Source organism: Engystomops pustulosus, chromosome 4, assembly GCF_040894005.1.
Source record: "Engystomops pustulosus chromosome 4, aEngPut4.maternal, whole genome shotgun sequence".
NCBI lineage: Eukaryota > Metazoa > Chordata > Amphibia > Anura > Leptodactylidae > Engystomops > Engystomops pustulosus.
Window position 1 is genome coordinate 136,805,801 of NC_092414.1, and position 19,663 is coordinate 136,825,463.

Below are 19,663 nucleotides of genomic sequence, written 5' to 3' on the forward strand. Positions count from 1 at the left end.
GCACTTTGTCATGCTATAATCTGACAAAGTGTGCAGACCGGACACAAAACGCTAGGCTTGTTCATAAAATCATGTTTTTTATATTTTGGTACTTTTTTTTTTTACCTTTAGACTAAGGTGACTTGCTAAAGTCCATGGACCTTATACCGATCATCCCCCATAGGAGTTAAATGGAAAAGCCAAGCAAAACTAAAAAAAAAAAAATATTTGAGGGTTGTGAGTTAGTCACACAAATATTGCACACAGTCGCAGTGTGGGACGATGCCAAGCTCCACAAAATATTGCGTAGGTCCTTTTCCTGCCCAGATTGTGCTGCGACCTCTCATATCTTACAGTGGGTATAGAAAGTATTCAGACCCCTTTAAAGGACATCTATCGCCAGATCAAGAATTGTAAAGCAAGCACACTGAAATATTGGTGTGTGCCCCCTCTGGTAGGATCAGCTGTTCTTTTAGCTTCTTATGCCTTGGATTTTTACAGAAAAAGGCCTATAAAAAAATATGCAAATGAGCCTGAGGGGTTCACGGCTCCATAGAAGTTAATGAAGCCTGGAGCCTCTCAGACTCATTTGCATAATTATTAAGGCCCTTTTTTTCTTAAAAACAATGGCATAAGAAGCTTAACCCCTTCACGCTCTGCGGTGCAGAGGTGCAGGGAATGTATGAGGAGGGCTCATGGGCTGAGTCCTCTTCATACAAGGGTGGGGGTTGTTGCATATTGCAGCAAACCCCCACCACTAATAATAATGCAAGCACTGACCGCGGCTATTAACCCTTTCTATGCACCCGGCAAAGTTGCCAGTGGCATTTAAAAGACGGCGGCGCGTCCATCTTTATTACGATCTTAGCTCCCCCAAACGTCATCGGGGGATGGTAATCGCTTGCCATGGTAGCCTCGGGTCTTCGATTGAGCCACTGACTCATTGTAACGAATAACATTCAAAAATGCCATACATTGCAATACAGAAGTATTGCAGTATATGGCAGGAACGATGTAGGGTTAATGTACCCTAGATCAGTGATTTTCAACCTTTTTTGAGCCGCGGCACACTTTTTATACTTAGAAAATCCTGGGGCACACCACCAACCAAAATAGCACAAAATGACACTAAAACAGTCATAAAAGGCCTCCCTTTACTAGTAAAAAGGCCCTAGCTGCCTCCCTTTACTAATAAAAAGGCCCTAGCTGCCTCCCTTTACTAATAAAAAGCCCCTAGCTGCCTCCCTTTACTAATAAAAAGCCCCTAGCTGCCTCCCTTTACTAATAAAAAGCCCCTAGCTGCCTCCCTTTACTAATAAAAAGCCCCTAGCTGCCTCCCTTTACTAATAAAAACCCCTAGCTGAATCCCTTTACTAATAAAAAGGCCCTGGCGGCCTCCCTTTACTAATAAAAAGGCCCTGGCGGCCTCCCTTTACTAATAAAAAGCCCCTAGATGCCTCCCTTTACTAATAAAAAGGCCCTAGCTGCCTCCCTTTACTAATAAAAGCCCCTAGCTGAATCCCTTTACTAATAAAAAGCCCCTAGCTGCCTCCCTTTACTAATAAAAAGCCCCTAGATGCCTCCCTTTACTAATAAAAAGGCCCTAGCTGCCTCCCTTTACTAATAAAAAGGCCCTGGCGGCCTCCCTTTACTAATAAAAAGGCCCTAGCTGCCTCCCTTTACTAATAAAAAGGCCCTAGCTGCCTCCCTTTACTAATAAAAAGGCCCTAGCTGCCTCCCTTTACTAATAAAAAGGCCCTAGCTGCCTCCCTTTACTAATAAAAAGGCCCTAGCTGCCTCCCTTTACTAATAAAAAGGCCCTAGCTGCCTCCCTTTACTAATAAAAAGGCCCTAGCTGCCTCCCTTTACTAATAAAAAGGCCCTAGCTGCCTCCCTTTACTAATAAAAAGGCCCTAGCTGCCTCCCTTTACTAATAAAAAGGCCCTAGCTGCCTCCCTTTACTAATAAAAAGGCCCTAGCTGCCTCCCTTTACTAATAAAAAGGCCCTAGCGGCCTCCCTTTACTAATAAAAAGGCCCTAGCGGCCTCCCTTTACTAATAAAAAGCCCCTAGCTGCCTCCCTTTACTAATAAAAAGGCCCTAGATGCCTCCCTTTACTAATAAAAAGACCCTAGCGGTCTCCCATTACAAATTATGAGCCCCTAGCAGCCTCCCTTTACAAATTAAGAGCCCGTAGCGGCCTCTCTTTACTAGTTAAAAGCCCCTAGCTGCCTCCCTTTACTAATTAAAAGGCCCTAGAGCCCCCCCCCCTTTACTAATTAAAAGGCCCTAGAGCTCCCCCTTTACTAATTAAAAGGCCCTAGAGGCCCCCTTTACTAATTAAAAGGCCCTAGAGCCCCCCCTTTACTAATTAAAAGGCCCTAAAGGCCACCCTTAACAAATAAAAAGCCCCAGCCTACCTTTACTAATAAAAAAAAGACCCTAGCTGCCTTCCCTATACAAATAATAACCCTATATACTTACCCTTGATGTCTTCTTCCGCGTACCTTCACTCCTAATGGCGATCCGCTCACCTTCTGTAGCTCCTGCACCGCGCGCCTCTGGTCACGTGACTTACGCGACCTGACGTCAGGTCGCGTCAGTCACGTGACATGGGCCGCGCGGTACAGGAGCTACAGAAGACGGGCGGATCGCCGACGCGGGGCTTGGAGGTAAGTATGGGGCAGAAAACGGGGGCGCGGCGGCAGCTCGACACCGGGGCAGCCTAGTTCGGGCAACTTTTCCCCGCGGCACACTCAACCTTGTGTCGCGGCACACTAGTGTGCCGCGGCACACAGGTTGAAAATCACTGCCCTAGATGGTCTAAGAAATAGTGAAAAAAAAAAAAGTTTAATAAAAAAAATTAATAAAATATAAAAAATTCAAATCACCCCCCTTTCCCTAGAACTGATATAAAACATAAACAGTGAAAATCACAAACACATTAGGTATCGCCGCGTCCCAAAATGCCCGATCAAAATATAAACACGGTTACGGCCAGCGGGGACCTCCGAGACGGGAAATGGCGCCTAAATGTCTGAAATGAGACTTTTACACCTTTTTACATCACATAAAAAATGGAATAAAAAGAGATCAAAATGTCACACCGACTTCAAAATGGTAGCAATGTAAACGGCGGCTCATTTCGCAAAAAATTACACCTTTCCCAGCTCCGTACAGCGAAGTATGAAAAAGTTATTAGCGTCAGAAGATGGCAAAGTTTTTTTTTTTTTGCACACAGTTTAATTTTTGAAAATGTATTAATGTAAATGTATCAATAAAACCTGTATAAATTTGGTATCACCAAACCGAACCAAAGAATAAAGTAGAGGTGTTATTTTGTGCGCACAAAGTCTTAAAAACTGAGCCCACAAGAACGTGACCCATGTGTATTTTTTTTTTATTTCCAATTTTTCCACATTTGGAATTTTTTTCCAGCTTCCCAGTGCAAGGCATGTTAAAATAAGTAACATTACGGGAAAGTAAAATTTGTTACGCACAAAATAAGCCCTCACACTGTAAAAATGAAAAAGTTATGGATTTTTGAAGGTGTAGAGCGAGAAATGAGCGAAAAAACCCTGCTTCCTTAAGGAGTTAAAGAACATCAGATCATGCCATAGGGGGCACACACCAGTATGTCAGTGTGCTTACTTTACAATCCTTCATCTGGTGATGTCTTTTAAGTTTTTCACTGTTTGTTTGGAAAGATCAAAAAAAGTTCTGTTTTCTGCTTATTATTGTGCACTTGGCACCCCATCTTCACAAAAATACTGAAATATAGATATTTTTGCTAATTTACTAAACAAGAAAAACTGAAATATCACATGGTCATAAGTATTCAGAGCCTTTGCTCAGTATTGAGTAGAAGCACCTTTTGATCTAGTACAGCCATGGGTCTTCTTGGGAATGATGCAACAAGATTTTCACACCTGGATTATGCCTTGCAGAATCTCTCCAGTTCCCTCAGGTTGGATAGTGAACGTTGGTGGAAGTAATTTTTAAGTCTCTCCAGAGGTGCTCAATTGGGTTTTCACTCAAATTTATAACGGGAATGCTGTCCTTTTCCTTTTGATCCACCTTGAGATGATTCTACTCCTTCATTGGAGTCCAGCCTTGTTGAATTTACTTGATTAGGAAAGGCACACTACTTTTCCTGCACCTGGCCGTCCAGCTAAAGAACCCTGTGGCTGATCTTCAGAGATGCAGTAGCGAGATGGGAGAAAGTTCCACAACTATTACTGCAGCCCTCCAACCAGTTGGGGCTTTATGGCAGAGTGTGCCGATGGAAGCCTCTGCTCAGTGCAAGACATATGAAAGCCGCAAACACTTTGCAAAAAAACACATGCAGGACTCCCAGACTATGAGAAATAAGATTCTCTGGTCCGATGAGACGAAGATTAAACTTTTTGGTGTTAATTCTATGTGGTATGTATGGAGAAGACCAGGCACTGCTCATCACCTGCCATATACAATCCCAACAGTGACACAGCATCATGCTATGGGGATATTTTCCAGCTGCAGGGACAGGACGACTGATTACAATTGAAGGAAACATGAATGCAGCCAAATACAGAGATATTCCCGATGAAAACCTCTTCCAGAGTGTTCTGCACCCTAGACTGGGCTGAAGTTTAACATCCCAACAAGACAGTGACCCTAAGCGCACAACTAAAGTAACAGTGGCTTCAGAACACTCTGTGACCATTAACTGGCCCAGCCACAGCCCTGGCCTAAACCCAAAAGAGCATCTCTGGAGAGACTTGAAAATGGACTCCACCAAAGTTTACCATCCTGAGAGAACTGGAGAGGATCTGTAAGGAAGAATGGTAAATGATTCCAAAATCAGAGTGTGAAAAACTTGTTGCATCATTCCCAAGAAGACTTGGGGCGATGCCACACGTTGCATTTTTTCTAACCGTTTTAGCCCCTTAAGGATGCAGCCATTTTACAGCTCAAGGCTCAGCCCCATTTTTTAGATTCTGACCTGCGTCTCTTTATATGGTTATAACTTTTGAACACTGTTACTTATCAAACCGATTCTGAGATTGTTTTTACCCACATGTTGTACTTCATTTTAGTGGTAAATGTTGGCTGATAAGTTTTGTGTTTGTTTTCCAAAAATAGAAAAGAATTTTTTTTAAAATTCGAAATTATTACATTTTCAGGCAGATAGATTTACCACCTAAATAAGTTGCTGAATAACATTTCCCATATGTCTACTTTACATTTTCATAATTTTTGAAATGTCTGGATAGTTTATTTCGATGTTGCGCGGCTCACAAATCGAATAGAGATTTTCCATATTTTCAGAATTTACTATTCTGCGGATAAATACATCAAAACCCCTCTATATAATCAACCCATTTTCAAATCTGCACCCCTCAAACTATCAGAAACAGCTTTTAGGAAGATTGTTAACCCCTTGAGATCTTCATGGTAATTGAATCAAAATGAAGGTGAAATTTAGAATGGTAAAATTTTGTCTGTTATACGTTCATTTAGCCCTAAAATGTACACATTTCCAAAAGATAAAAATACAAAACCCATCACACAATTTGTTCCGCAGTTCCTCCCGAGTACAGAGACCCCCCCCCCACATGTGGCCATTACCTTATATACTCAAGTATAAGCCTAGTTTTTTAGCGCACAAAAAATGTGCTGAAAACCCAAAACTCTGCTTATACTCGAGTCAAAAAATAAATCAAAACTCACCTTTCCGGCAGCCCCCGTAGATCTTCTGTGCGATCCGTTCGCTGCAATGGTATTGTTGTGCTTCACAACAGAAAGGGGGGTTGGGCAGCTATACACTGGGGCAAGGCCTGTCAGGCTATATACACTGGGGCAGGGGCTGGCAGGCTATATACTGGGGAGGCTGTGACCAATGCATTTCCCACCCCCGGCTTATACTCGAGTCAATAGGTTTTCCCAGTTTTTTGTGGTAAAATTAGGGGCCTCGGCTTATACTCGAGTATATACGGTACTTGTTTTATGGGTGCACAGCGAGGCGCAGAAGGCAAGAAGGGACCTGCAGTTTCCTCATTGGTCCCTTTTGTAGGCTATAACATTTTTGCTTTTTTGTTATTGGGGCCATGTGATGGCATTTTTTTTTGCGGGATGAGATGCTTTTTCCAAAGTTACCATTTTGGGGTTGGTATCCCCTATTGTTGAAAATTTAGGAACTTTTTTTTTTTTTAGGACAGGAGTAGAAAATTCTGTACTGGATTTTTTACTTTTTTTTTGGTGTTCACTAAATAGCCTAATAATCATGTTATCTTTATTCTATGGGTCAGTACGATTACGGAGATACCAAACATGAATATTTTTTTCTTACGTTTTACTACATTTGTCAAATAAAACCCTAAAAATCAATCATTTTTGCATTGCCGTATTCCAAGTGGCACAACATTTTTAATTCTGAAGTACATTTGTTTTTTTGATCACTTCTTATTGCATTTTTTTGTGGGATTGAATAGGTAAAAATCATAATTTTTGGAGGGATTTTAGCAGGTTTTTTTTTTTTACGCCGTTCATTATACGGGTTCAATAATTATTTACTTTTATTCTACGGGTTGTTACGGACGCGGTGATACTATATATATGGGCTTTGTGTTATGATTTAGACTTTTTTTTGTGTTATATCTCTTTATATGTTATGGGGCTTGCGGGCATTTTTATTGATTTATTACTTTATTTTTATTGAAAAACTTTATTTTTTTTACTTGTTCCACCATGGGACATGAACAAGCAATCATCTGATTGGGGAAAGACCCCCCCCCCCACAAATGCAGGTTAAATGCCGCGATCGTGTTGACAGCGGCATTTAACAGGTTAAACACCCGTGATCGGGTGCCAATTAATTTTTCTTACTTTGGTATACGGAGCTGTGGGAGTTTTTTTTTTTGCGACTTTTGATTAAGTTTTCAGTGCTACCATTTTTAAGACTGTACAACCTTTTGATCACTTGTTTTTTTTAATATTTTTCAAAATTTTCCGTTAGGGGTAAAATATACTGTGAAAAAAGGTTATGTTCTTTGATAGAACGGGCATTGTCTGATGCGGCGATACCTAATGTGTTTGTGATTTTTACTGTTTATTCATATTTATATCAGTTCTAGGGAAAGGGGGTGATTTGAATATTAATTAATTTAATTTTAATATTAATTTTTTTTAAACTTTTTTTTTATTTTTACTTTTACTATTTTTCAGACTCCCTAGGGTACTTTAACCTTAGGTTGTCCGATTGATCCTACCATTAACTGCCATACTACAGTATGGTAGTATATGGGGATTTTCCTCCTCATTCATTACAATGATCGCACCAATCGCAGGTGTTACCAGTAAGTCTTTGCACCAAAGACTTACCAGCTATGGAGAGGGCAAAGCCCGTGAGCCCTCTCCATGCACCTGCAGCTGACTCGTGACATGCTGATGTGTTACGTGCTGACATGGTAAACATTCAAAAACCCACGCAAACAGTCCTAAAACATGACGTGTGGCATCACCCTAGTGGCTGTACTAGCTCAAAAGGTGCTTCTACTCAATACTGAGCAAAGGGTCTGAATACTTATGACCATGTGATATTTTAGTTTTTCTTTTAAATAAATGATCAAAAATATTTACATTTTAGTTTTTTCAACTCGCACAAAAAGTGAGTAGGTACCGCGGTCCACACCAGCTGATGACCTTAGGCTAAAATGGGCAAGAAACAGGGCCCGTTTGTTGTCCGTTTTGCATACACGGTCATGTGCATGAGGCCTTACACAGATTTTCCAGTGTTGCTATGTAACACTGTCTTGTAGACTCCCTGTAATGTAAGGCCAATTAACAGGAACATTGCAGAGTTGCTTATTTTTATTTTAGCTTTACTTCTAAATTAAATTGATTATAAAATGGTTTCATTTTCCCTAATAGAGAGCATGTGGGTAGGAGCTCATGAGGTTTACTGTACAGGATGCAAGATGCTGTGTGGATAATCATTGTTACATAACGGCTGGAGGCAGCAGACGGCAAGCTCTCTGGTCACTGCTAATTACATTGTCAGAGAAACACAAGAGAAGCTGCCTTTGGGGAGTCATGTTTATGTCCTTGCTGATACTCACATGCCAGCAAATTCTGTGCATGCTTCATTTTAGATGGGCTGTGTCTGATCTGGTTGGAAGAATTATCTAATTGACATTTGCAAACTACATGAAAAGGTGCATTGACATGTGGGACAAAGCTCCATATTATGCTTCTTAAAGGACATCTAACATCAGTTTAGTGATGGTAGATGTTTCCTAGGAAGATGTTCCTCAGCACTTCGTTTATTAGAACTCTATATGCCGCAATAGTGGAGAAATAGATTTCTAAAAGTTATTCAAATTACCTTTGGGCGCTCAGGCTACATCAACTGAGCGCCTAAGGGTGAAGACACACATGGCGTTTTTGGGCCGTTTTTGGGCCGTTTTTACTAAGTGCGTTTTTAGATCGTTAAAAACGCATGCGTTAAAAAACGCATCCGTTTTTTAAAAACGCATCCGTTTTTTGAAAACGCATGCGTTTTTGTCCGTTTTTCTTTGCGCAATTTCGGAAAAACGGACAAAAACGCATGCGTTTTCAAAAACCGCATGCGTTTTTTAAAAAACTGATGCGTTTTTTAACGATCTGAAAACGCACTTAGTAAAAACGGCCCAAAAACGCCATGTGTGTCTTCACCCTAAGGCTGGTGCCACACTTAGCGTTTTGTCTGCGCTTGCAAACGCAAACAAAGCTGCGCCCACCGGGGCGGGCCTCAGCCCGATCGCATGGACGCTTCTATGGAAAAGCCTGCGATCGGGAACAAGCCGCCGGTCTTTTGCGGTAATTTAACGCAAAACACTAGCGTCTCGTTTCCGATCGTAGGTCTTTTCCATAGAAACGCGGATGCGATCAGGCCGAGACGCAGCCAGCGCGGCTTTGTCTGTGTTTGAAAGCAGAAAAAGCGCTGTGGAGCCACATATTTTAATATATGCACACCCCCGTAGTACGGTCCTGCCTGCGAATTTTTTGGAACATAATGCTACATGTAATCAATCAAAATTAGGACAAAATTCTGTTGGGTTAGCAGTATTTTTGGTGGAAGGCCATCCCCCTTTTGTTGAGCAAGTCATAGGAGAGCCAGAAAACCATCTAAAACCCTTTATAAATGTGGTGCAGACAGTTTTTTAGTGCAAACTACTACATAATTCCGTCGTAGATAGATTAATAAATCTCCCCCTGTGTTTGTAGACCCCAAATTGCACACATTTGTGCGAATTAGACTGAGGCTGGGGGCATATGGGCTACAATCATCAAAGGAAATCTACCATTAGTTTTTTTTCATTATGAATCAAACATACCTTGAGAATGCTGTAACTACACTGATGCAGAAACATATCTTGGTTAATCCCTGAACTGAGTGGTTTTACTGAAAAAAAACTATTACAAAAATATGATAATGAGGCTCTGTCCCACCTGTGGCTGCCCCGGCGCTCTCCTCACACTAATTATGCACTACTTCAGCCTTGTCCTGCCCAGCATAAGCCAAGAATACGTGATCACTGTGTTGTCCCTGACAGGCAGAACTAATCAGGTTGGTAAGTCCTGTTTGGATAGTTTAGGCAGCTCCTTTGCATGTGGAAGCAATATGTTTATGTACGGCAGCCATTCTGCCCCAAGCTTTCCCAAGGTCCTGAATTTTATAATTCATTTTCAAGCTAAACCACTCAGTTCAGGGATTAAAAAATATATGTTTCTGCATCAGTGTCGCTACAGCATTCTACAGGTATGTTTGGTTTACAATGCATAAATACAAAAGGTAGATTACCATATTTCCATAATGGCAATTCCATCTGTGTTTTAAGGCTGCAACTTTGCTGAAGCAAAGGATTAGAGCTGAATTCTGCAGGAATACCGTATTTTCCGGGCCATTAGGCGCACCGGAATATAAGGCGCATTAGTCCGATGCGCCTTATATATGTAATAATTCCATATATAAGGCGCGGGGTCCGGCGGCGTGGCGGAGGTCCGGGGGCGGAGCGGAGACCCGACGGGACGAGACGCGACGCCGAGACGCAACGCGGAACGCGGGGAAGGTGAGCGGGGAAGGTGAGGGGGAGGTGGAGGATGGCAGCGGACCATACTTACATAGGTCCCCGCTACCGGAGACAGCAGATCTCCAGCGGGAACTGCAGACCGCTGGAGATCTGCTGTCTCCGGTAGCGGGGACCTATGTAAGTAGGGTCCGCTGCCCTGCGCCATACATAGGACTATAAGGCGCACTTTGGATTTCTAAGGAAATTAACATGCTGCTGATTCAAAGCCCGCAGCAGAAATTAGTTTCCAAACATTCTCATTTTTCACATTCAGAAAATGTACTAGAAAATGTTGAAAGAGAACCTGTCAAAAGTCATCCCCCCTACAAACCTCTCACAGTACCTTTTAGATGTCTATATACATATTCCACTAATGCCTCGATCCATGCAATTAGAGCCACCAAAAAAATTTATTGATGTCCTTTGTTACTATAAATCCAGTCATGAAGAGAGGGGGAACTCTAACATACAGTCAAGGTATCATGCCCCCTAACTACTGCCGACACTGCAAACGAGAGAGTTGAAGAACAAGAGTTAGAAAAGATGTTTGCTGTGTGTGACTTGCTGAAGCGAAATCAGCTCTTTCAAGCAGCCTTCCCTCAGAAATTCACACACAGCCGGCATGTCTCGACAGTGTAACAGACTTTCGCTGTAGTGCAGCCTCCAATCTGCTTTCATCATTACACTATCATTACAGTAAGATGATTCAATCATCAGGAGAGTATTACATGGTACACATGTTGCTTGTTCTCGATCATAAGCATTTAGGTCTAAATGCAAAGGCAATTTTGAAAAATTCCTCCCTGCTGTGCTTGAATTGCATTTGTAAATGCTGCCTGAGGGTGAAGACACACGTGGCGTTTTAAGGCCGATTTTAGTAGAGCGTTTTCAGATTGGAAAAAAAACGCATGCGTTTGTGACCAGTTTGAATTAAGATAATTGGTCAGACCTGTCAAAAACGCATGTATTTTTTACCATCGGAAACTAGAAACGGCCTAAAAACGCCACGTGTGTCTTCACACATTTTAGAAATGCAAGTTAACCTGAACGGTAAGGGTGATGTCATACATAGCGTTTTAAGGCCATTTTTGAGCCGTTTTCAGATCGTAAAAAATGTGTTTTTTTTCAATCTGAAAACGGCCTAAAACCACCATGTGTGACATCACCCTAAGTGGCTTGGTCTAATAGCATATGTGTTTCAACTAAAATGCATGTGATCAGTAGCAAGCACCATGTGTTTTGTATGTAAACATCATAAGATATATGGTGCTTTTTATTGGTGTTCAGGTGAAATGCATATGCCATCAAGCCAAGTCCTGCCCCATTCCTTTTGACAAGTCAACTGGAATGTTTGAAAGCAGCCACGGTAACCATACTGCCACACTTTGCATTTTTGGACTTTTTTAAAGCATGCGGTTAATTAATGTTTACCATGTGTTTGGCTGCTTTAAATCCGTTTCCCAGCTTCCTACACTTTTAGAAATGAAGACAAACAGGTTCAAAGCAGCCAATCGCATGGTAAACATTCAAAGATGCAAGCATTTTAAAAACGGACTGAAAAACCTGCTATAAACGGTCCAAAAACGTGACGTGTGAAGTGATGCATCACCCTAAGGGTGATGCCACACATGGTGTTTTGAACACGTTTTTGAGCGGTCCGTTAAAAAAACGCATGTGTTAAAAAACGCATCCATTTTTTTAAACTGCATCCGGTTTTTGAAAATGCATGCGTTTTTGTCCATTTTTATTGCTCAAATTCGGAAAAACTGACAAAACGCAAGCGTTTTAAAAAACGGATGCGGTTTTAAAAAAACCCAGATGCGGTTTTTTAACGCATGCGTTTAACAGATCGCTCAAAAACGTGTTCAAAACGCCATGTGTGGCACCACCCGTAGGGTACATATTCACATATGTTGACTTTGTCCAAGTGCTAATCAATCACGCCAATCGTTGCCATAGCCCGGTGTGAACTGATTGCTTTTTTCTTTTGGAATGACACAGTGACACATGGGCTGCAAATAATAGACCCAGGGAGGTCCTAAAAACTGAAGTGCAACACAGCTAAAGGGAAGCAGAGCAGGTTAAGTACTAACCTTCAGGCCCATGTTCAGGCACAGCTTTTGTTAACCCCTTACTGACCGCCCTATCGGCTTTTTACGGCGGTCATTAAGGGTACTTCTTCTGACGCGTACGCCTTTCTACGGCGGCGCGTCAGAAGAAGATTTCGGGACACCGGGTCTCGCTGGTGCCGGTGTCGGGCTGTGATCTTACAGCCCAGACCCGGCACTAACACCCGGGATCAGAAAAACTCTGATCCTGGGTGTTTAACCCCTTACACGCCACTGTCAAGCATGACCGCAGTGTGTAAGCGTGTCCCGCGTGGATCGGACCCCCCCCCCGGTGTGCTTACTGGGGGATCCGATCCCTCCTGCCGCAGCCCCGGGTTCCGACGAGTGACCCGGGGCTTCCAGCTCCTCTACCCGCCGGGTTCTGCCTTCCTGGCAGGACCCGGCTGTAAGTAACTGAGCATGCGCAGCTCAGTTACTTTCACTATACACGGCAATACAAATGTAAAGGCTTGAATAAGCGATCGGACAAGAAGCCAAGAAGTAGAAAATGTAAAAAGGTAAAAAAAAAAATAAAAAAAAAAAGAAATCTTTTTATTATATAATTAAATAAATAAAAGTCCCATAATCTCCCCAGTTACACATAAAATGCAAATAAAGTATATAAAACACGTACATATTTGGTATCACCGCGTCCGTATCAATCTGTGCAATAAATCTAAATCAATCTTGAACCCGCTCGGTGAACGACAAAAAAAAAAAAACTCGAAAAACTTCCCGTAATATACAATTTTTCATCAAACACCATCACAAAAAATGTTGTAAAGAGTGATCAAAAAAAGTTACGTTCCCTAATATGATACGACTGAAAAGAACAACTTTTCGCAAAAAATAAGCCCTCAACGAGGTCTGACAACAGAAAAATACAGAAGTTATGGCCCTAAAGAGTTGTCAATAGTAAAAACAATGCGATATTCTCCAATATTGGTTTTGCTCAGGAAAATTGAGCAAAGATAAGAAAAACTATATAAATGAAGTAGTGAACCAGAGAATAAAGATAAAATATTATTTTTATGTTACGGTGAGCGTGGGGAAAAAAAAGTGCTAAAAATCCAAAATAAAAATTGATGATTTTGTTTGTGTCCCCCTTGAAATAGTTAATAAAATCTCATGAATAAGCTATAGACCCCCAAAATGAATTATCTATACATTGCATCTCATCCTGTAAAAAATAAACCCTCATATGTTTGCATTACCAAAAAAAAAAAAAATGTATAGGTTGTACAATGTGACAATACAAATCTGCTGTGAATGGCACCTCCATTCATTCTATACTCAGCCGTGTGCCCGTACAGCAGTTTACCACCACATATGGGGTATCAGTACACTCGGGAGGAATTGGGCATCAAACGTTGCAGTGCGTTTCATCATTTAATTTATTCTGAAACTGTCAGTTTGGCCTAAATGAATGTATTTTCCAAAAAAATTCCATAGTTTCTAAATCGCAGGTCCATATTGTTTTAACCCATGTGAAACACTTAAAGGGTTAATGGACTTAATAGAAGTTGTTTTACATATGTTGAGGGGTGAAGTTTCTATAGTGGGGTAATTTATGGGGTTTTACTATTATTTAGGCCTTTCAAAGTCACTTGAAAGCCGAGTTGTCCCTCAAAATGTGAGTTTTGGCAATTTTCATGAAAATGAGAAAAATTGCACCTAAAGTTCTGCGCCTCATAACATCCTAGAAAAGTGAGAGGATGCATAAAATATCATCTCAACATAAAGCAGACATTCCGTAAAGGTTAATTATCAAGCTTTTTGGGTAGTTTTACTTCCTGTCTGGAAAGCAGAACATTTCAAACTTGGAAAATGAAGAATTTTTGCCAAATTTTCACTATTTTTCAGAACGAATCGAAAAACGTATCTCTTAAATTTTATAACTAACATGAAGTACAATATATCACGAGAAAACATACTCAAAATCACCAGGATATGTTAAAGCGTTCCGAAGTTATAACCAATTATCATGAGTGTCGGTGATAAGGGGTTAATGCATTATTAACATAGTTAATTTACTTTGTCTTAACATTGTTTTAAGTAAACGCAATGCAAATGTGAGAACATATAAAGAATATGTCAAACTAATCCTTTTAACACACCGCAATGGAAAACGCAAAGGTCCAACCATGAGGGAGGGATCCCGCACCTCCAGTAGGTGTATAGAGCAGGGGCCGCATGTGCAGGTATGAGGTGGGGCGTATAACAACGTGGTAACTGCAGCGCATTACACCAGGCCTGTCATCTGTTGTAGGGTACACGTAGCAGCTGTTAGATACCTGTATGTCCCATGAATACTGCTAGTGGCCTAAAGCCGCGGACGTTTATATGCTGAAGGTGGTACTTGTGTGACTGGCCGGGGGCCGCAGTGTCGCTACCCCGTGTTACATGTTCTGACCACGTGTTGCTGCTGTTTGCTTCCGCTTCCCACGTGGCTCTGGCTCCCGGGCACTGCGCATGCGTTGTTGCTCCCTATGAGAAGAATTAGTGTGGTGACAGGGATTCTCGGGCTACATGCTGTGTAGTTGCGCTTCCCGTTACCTCTCTGCAGGGAAGACACAGAGAGACAAATACATAACTCGAGGTTAAAAAAGAAGGGCGGGTCGAAAGCCGAAGGGGGGAGTGGCTAGGTGGCGGCCAGGCCCCGCCCTCTGGCAGACTGTTTATGTGCCCGCACCGCCTGACTCTAGCCTTATTCCCGGGGACTGTGCACGGATTGCGGCTCGTCTTGAGGAGGTGGCGGGAGAGCAGCAGTGAGAGTCGTCCTCCCAGGGGGACGCGTGTGTTCCGCAGTGTGTGTATATATATGTGTTGTCGTGTGGGTGTATGTAGCTGGGGTGGGGGGAGCAGGCCTGGTATATAGGGTGGAGGGTGCAGAGCCCGATGTGTGACTAGCCTGTCACTGCCATCTAGCTGCCAGGCATCTGCACCAGAACAAAGGCCACAGCTTCAGTATGGAGCGCTGTGTGCTGGCACATTACTAGTCTCAGGAAGGGGGATGCGTGTCCCTCCTCATGTCACACATCAGGATGCGGTCACTGCAGTCTCATCCCTATCATATCTTACTGACACCAGGCTCACATTCCTCACTTCATAGCAAAGGGTTAATCTGGGGCCCCTGTATAGTGGGTGACTGGTGTCCAGCTTCCATAGATGACTGGTCACACTGTGGCCTACTTACTGAACCTACCTGTGCTGCTTCCATATGGATGTGCTATGTGGTATAGGGGAGACGCGTCCCAGATGTACAGGTGTAATGTCCACACTGTCTATATTTCTTGTCTGTTCCTTAATATTTTTGCTGTGAAGTTAAATTGCCAACCTGTCATTATTTTCCTCTTGCTGACAATAGAAAGGACAATCTGAAGGTATAATGTATACTATAGGGCAGATGTTTTATCATTTCCAAATTGAGAAACTCTGAATTTCCATTTTAATTGAAGATGTTCCATTTCTTTAATATGAATATTTGCATGTTGGCATAGAGTAGACACTTCTGACTATATACATTATAGACATTTACTGTACTGTCATTAACAGTCCACATCTCTCTTTACAAGGCATTTTGTGCTATTCCCTTATATAAATGGTTGGTACACTTTGTGATGACGGAGTATGTAGATATACTTTAGTCTTGATATTCCAGGTTTTTTAATTACACTGGTGCCCAGGCCACCTGAGTCGTGTATTTGGCTACATTATGCATCTGCTTCCCAGCAGGAACACCACTGCCAAATACCAGTATAGTTTTTTTCAATAATGAATGGTGTAAGCTTAGTCCTCAAGAAAGTGGTATATTTCTACATGTACTAAGTTAATTTATCCTTGTATTTTTCTTCCAGTATGGCAGACTATTTGATCAGCGGTGGTACTGGATATGTCCCGGAAGATGGTCTGACTGCACAGCAGCTATTGGCAATTTCTGATGGACTAACATACAAGTAAGATTATGATATGTTTTATTCATTTCCTGATCCCATCTAGTTTCTGTGATAAACCTCTAAACTAGATGAAAATTGCTACAAAAAAATTGATTGTGAGTTTGTCAAAGATTGTTTCAAAATCAGCATGGTTTGCATAGCAGAGGGTGAAAATCCACTACATAAATTTCTATGCTGTGCATTTTTTTTTCCTCCATATCTTGCAACAAAATGTATCAGCCATGTGTTAACATACCTGTATTTACAAATAATGTCATCCTTTGCTGTTCATAGGGTAAAAATCTGATACCATCCATATGCAAAGGTCAACATGATTGTATGCCTGACAATTCATCATGGTGCTTAGAATAGAAAATAGAACGTCAATATGAACATGTTGAAAAGGGCGTTTGAAAGTGTTTTATCCCCAGATGTCTTGCATTTTTGCAAGAGCGTATAGAAATTTTTGTGTCGTCTGGGAGATTCATCAATCATAGGGGGTAGCATAGGGGGTAGGTTGATGTGATTTGGTACTATGCAATCTCATAGACCTGCTCTGCATGTAAAATAATTCAATATGCTTACACTTAAGGATGGTTTCCAAAAACTTGGACATTGAATATATTCTTAGAATAGATCAGCAATATCAGGTTGGCGAGAGTCCAGCTCATGGCTCTCCACCCAGTCGTCTGCTGTTTACATCTTACAACTTGTAATTTACAACTTCAATGTTGATTTTTCTGGATGATGGCTCCACATCAGGAGATGAAAGAAACCTCATCAAGTAGCTGTTCAGCTACATGACAACAGACTGTTATTGGTGTATTAGGCCAATTTATGATGACGGGTTCCCTTTAAGTATTTGCAGCTAGATTGTTTTATATATTTAAGGTTGTACTTCATTGCCTACAAGGAAAGGAAGATCTTGTGGAGACAAGTGGTCAACCATCGCTGCCATATATAAGTTACATGCTTGGATCCTGAGAATGTTTACGTAGTCCCTTATAACATATAATCACAAAGACTCTTTTAGTGTCTGGCAACTTTTGCCTTGTGCAAGGATGCAGTATTGTAGTTTTTAGACCAAACAATGTCTTGGGGATGGGGCTCCAAGCATCATAATTATATATGATTCAAGGAGCCACTTCAAAACTTCACATCAGGTGTGCCGAACTGTAATGTTTTTAGTACTGACTGTTCTGTCGTAAAACGGCATGTTTGTTTTGGGGAGATGCATTTTTCAATATACAAAGTTTGACCGTTTTGTTTGCTAACTGTAAATTTGTGTTGCTGTCTTAAAAGGAGGCCTAGCCTAGGTTGCAATGTTGGACACTAATTTAGAATACTATTTAAAGGGGTAAACAGTCTAAGGGTACATTCGCACAGATGTATGCCTGCTGCTCACCCCTCCCCTCCATAGAAAACAGCGCCCCACATGCAAGGAACGATGGAGCATGCTCTATCTTTTCCCTGCGTATGACCCTTCCATTGTCGCCTGACAGATCGCCGGATTAACATCCCCCAGACAAGCCGTGTGTTTTTTCTTCTTCTTTTAAACAGACAAAGCTGCTCCTGAAAAAAATTTATTTAATTGGGAGAGGGATATTGACAGTTTTTCTGAGCAGAAAATCCTTGCCAGAATTCTCTGTGCGAACCATCCCTAAGGGCGCGTTCACACGTTGCATTTTGGTCGCGTTTTCATTGCGTTTGAAACGCATTACAACAGCTGATTTGCGTTATTACATTACAGTTTATGTTTGTTAACGCAATGCATGTGTTAACATCGCATTTACGATGTGTTTTGTAAATGGAAATGTTAACAGTGATATAATTAGGCAAATCACCTCTTCTCAGCTGTTGTATAAGCATTTCAAACGCGATGAAACCACAGGTCAAAACGCAACGTGTGAACGCGCCCTCTGGCTATTTGCACACGATTGGGATTCAGTGCACTGTATTGCATTTATTATGTGCTTTACTTTAGAAAACTGTGCACCAAAAGTGAGTGCTTGATGCAGATTTTCATGCAAGCGTTTCGCATGACAATCCACAACATGTGCAGATAGCCTAAAAACGTCTAATCTAATTTTCATGCATTGAAACTGTCTAAAAATTATCCCAATTCGTACTTTATTTCCCTTACACTGTCCGTTTAAAGTGGGTTTTCCTACAAAGACAGTTAGGCCCTATCCACGGGAATGCGGTGCTCAGCAATTTCCATCAACTCCATAGAGATTATAGTGAGGTGTGTGTGTGTTTGTGTGTGTGTGTCAAAATGCTAGCAGTATAAATTGCTGCATTTTTGCCCCCCCATAAACCTGTTGCATTGTATATTTCTTACTTTGTTCTGGTTATTTAGATAAAGCCAAACAATTGCTTACCAGATACTAATGGAGCAAATAATACCAAGGTAGTCAAATATATCTGAAGCACGGTACTTCCATTAATAAAACTTTTACTTCTGATCATGAAAATTATATGCAAACAAGAATATGTATTAAAAATTCTGTATACTTTAGCACCTCTGCATGGTAAGAAAAAAAAAAAAGATTTGTCTTGCCACAACCTCTGATACCAAACTCCTTGGTCAGGATTCTCGGGGAGAAAGTGTATAGCAGGGAGCTCTGTCTCTATCCCTTCTTTTGACTCCAAGGGATTTAGCGGTATCACTCCCCTCAGCCTTTCACCTTCACAGAGGGCTTAGATATTAACAAGAATGCCGGTTCACACTGAAGGCTGGTGACCAGTATTGTAATTCCCCTGGTCTATCAAAAATAGGGGAACAAGTTAATATTGGTCCTCATCTAATTTTTCTAGAAACCGTGGCCTCATGCATGAACCAACTATGTGAGCCATTGAATTCAGAACAGGTCTTATGCCAGTCTATCTTTTTGGCTTGAGAAGCCTTAATTATGCTCATCAGTGCATGGAGTGGACTACGTCCCTGTTACTTGTGGCTTAGGATCACACCACGGGTGTGTGCATGTAGCATAAGGGTTCATTCAGACGGCTGTCTGGAGGCACGTACATGTGGCCGCAAACTTGCGGCTGCATGTATGTCCCCATAGACTGCAATGGCCGTCCGGCGGCGGTGTGGCACCTTTCCGTGCCTTACACTGGACAAAGATAAAGCCTGCTCTATCTTTTCCCGGCTGTGCGCTGCTGTTTCTAATGGAGGGGGGAGAGGTCACCTCCTCCTTGTCTCCAGCAAACAGCGTTGTGCCCGCACGGCGGGAATACTGCATGTGAATGCACCCTAAGAAGAATGTTTAATGATGTCAAACATCACATGGAGATGAAGACCAGCTAATCTTCCAACTATTTGTCTCTCAACTTTGTTTTTTTTTGTTTTTTTTTTTATATTTTGGCTACAGTTTATTCCAGTAGTCTAAGAAGGCCAGATGATTGAACTCAGATCTGTCTTGGTTTTCACAAAACTTTACCATCTATATGCATGTAACGGCTTGATGGAAAACATATACATTTTATATATATAATTTCTTTTTATTTTTCTGGGAGGAATTGTTTAAGACCTATTGCTTTGTAAAGAA

The 19,663-nt window shown here is 41.6% G+C and overlaps 1 protein-coding gene and 1 long non-coding RNA gene across 4 annotated transcripts in view; one reads left to right on the top strand and one right to left on the bottom strand.

The window, feature by feature from the left end:
• LOC140127193 (uncharacterized) overlaps positions 1-14,889 on the bottom strand; it is a 53,448-nt gene extending 38,559 nt beyond the window's left edge. Inside the window, exon 1 of the long non-coding RNA XR_011854962.1 lies at positions 14,472-14,889. This is a non-coding gene — a long non-coding RNA (uncharacterized lncRNA). The remainder of the gene's footprint in view (positions 1-14,471) is intronic.
• Positions 1-19,663, top strand: part of IMPDH1 (inosine monophosphate dehydrogenase 1) — a 99,211-nt gene that overhangs the window by 49,187 nt on the left and 30,361 nt on the right. For 2 of the 3 annotated variants that reach the window (XM_072147574.1, XM_072147576.1), the window contains one exon: positions 16,035-16,133. In XM_072147574.1, coding sequence (XP_072003675.1) covers positions 16,035-16,133 — 99 coding nt within the window. Of the gene's footprint in view, positions 1-14,795; positions 14,987-16,034; positions 16,134-19,663 lie in introns of those variants that run through there. The other variant, XM_072147575.1, reaches the window with a different exon arrangement.